General features: G+C 42.3%; 1 protein-coding gene across 1 annotated transcript in view; it reads right to left on the bottom strand.

The window, feature by feature from the left end:
• The window catches only part of vps8 (VPS8 subunit of CORVET complex), an 83,384-nt gene that overhangs the window by 4,761 nt on the left and 76,731 nt on the right, over positions 1-1,892 (bottom strand). Inside the window, exons 41-42 of the mRNA XM_005749863.1 lie at positions 1,383-1,552; positions 4-149 (exon numbers count right to left, since the gene is read on the bottom strand). Of these exons, the coding sequence (XP_005749920.1) occupies positions 4-149; positions 1,383-1,552 (316 nt within the window). The remainder of the gene's footprint in view (positions 1-3; positions 150-1,382; positions 1,553-1,892) is intronic.

Below are 1,892 nucleotides of genomic sequence, written 5' to 3'. Positions count from 1 at the left end.
GGCCTCTCTTTGGTTCAGTGGAAGGCCCGACTCTTCCTCCGTGGATGGCCGAACACTTGTAGCACCTCCACTGCCGCTGCAGCTCTGAAGCACAGCCCCACACACAATCCTTTTGCTGCAGGCACTGCAGGTGGTACAGGTGACCACAGCTGGAGAGACAGACATTCATAAACAGTCATTTTAATGTCGATGGATTGTTTTGCTTTTAGCAACAAGTTCCATCTAAGGAAGCCTAGTGAAGGGATCTGTGAGCTGTGGGCCAAGGGTTCTAATAATGAGCCATAACCAAAACTTCTGGCATAATCTGGATGGGGCGGTGTAAAATTCAATCAGTAGACCGGGTCTGCTTTTTGTCTGATAGGGCCTCTGCTGGGCTTTAGCATTACGTGGTTTGCATTGAGGTCTTTCAGACATTATTGCTGCTGTGTGCATTAAGGCACTCCCAGAGCAGGTCATTCTGACTGACTGGCTGTTAATGAAGATCACTGACTGTTTTCTCCTCAACTTATTTGGTTTTCCTTCTCCCTCCCATCATCACTAACCGGTCGCAGCAGATGGCCCCGCCCCTCCCTGAGCCTGGTTCTGCTGCAGGTTTCTTCCTGTTAAAAGGGAGTTTTTCCTTCCCGCTGTCTCCACGTGTTGCTCACAGCAAACTGTCTGATTGTTGGGCTTTTTCTCTAAAAGAATCGAGTCTTTAACTTACAGTTTGATGCGCTTTGACAAAACTGTTGTTTAAATTTGTGTTATTTAATAAACCTGAATTGAATCATTTCAGATGTTTTGGTCAGGCCATTATCCTCGGACGATGACTGCCTACAAGACTTCACTGATGCTCAATGACAACATTGCTTAACTTTAGATTTTGCACAAGATTGCTTAGTTCACTAGCTTATCATGTTGGTAAAACTCTCCATGATGGCATCTTAATCACAAATGGCTTATTGATTATATGGAAAATGATGAGATCATTAAAATTATAGGACACAGACATGAGACGACATGTAACAGGTCATACAGATCAGAAAATAAGAGCAGATCAGAAAATAGTTATTCAAGATAAAGTTTATAAAAAGATGATTCAGTTTGTTACTTGGTACCAAGACCTGGGTATGATCAGCTGTGAGCCTTTTAAGTCGTAAATATTGTATAAACAAGGTGTCACGACTGATTAACAGAACATTGGTTTGTCATTGTTAATGTGTTATTCAATGTTCATAAACTAATACTGAGTTACAGTCATGATGCGTGCTAATGACACTTTGGCAATAACAAAAGAAGAAACATGGAGTGCAAACATGATTATACAAAAAGTAAAGGAGCTGGAAGAGTTTCCCATGTAAACACACACACATATGTATACATATATAATGCGTGTGTGTCACCTGAAAACAATGATCTCCTCAGACGCGTCCTGCCTCCTCTTGTACTGCTGGAGGCAGATGTTACAGCAGTCTTGTCGTGGGTGGAGTCCTCTTGTGACAGCAGCACGCAGGTGAGCCAGGGACCAGTGGAGGTCGTAGTTCAACAGATTGGTGGTTGTTTCAAGTAAAGTCTGAAACATTTTTTTTCTTAGTTATGTCTACATTCATGTGCCATAAAGAGTTGAAAATGTGTAATTAGAATAACGTGTTTCCTTCACAGATCAAGGCTAAAGATTATTGTCACACCATGACATGAGCAGCACAAACCGCCCGTTTCAACCCATCAGATGGTAATGATGGGTTGGAACGGGCGGTAATGTCTATGCTATGCTGGAAACGTTTCCAAAGGCTTATGTCTGCATTCATGCAAACAGCAACATGTGTGTAAAGGCTCGAGAGGTTCTGATTCATCTGTTTTTGCTCCTGGCAAACAACGATTATTAACACGTCATCATACAATGCTGTTGTCCA

This window comes from Pundamilia nyererei, unplaced genomic scaffold, assembly GCF_000239375.1.
Source record: "Pundamilia nyererei isolate P.nyererei 1_Seehausen unplaced genomic scaffold, PunNye1.0 scaffold00256, whole genome shotgun sequence".
Taxonomy (NCBI): domain Eukaryota; kingdom Metazoa; phylum Chordata; class Actinopteri; order Cichliformes; family Cichlidae; genus Pundamilia; species Pundamilia nyererei.
This window is presented reverse-complemented; position numbering and strand designations above follow the sequence as displayed.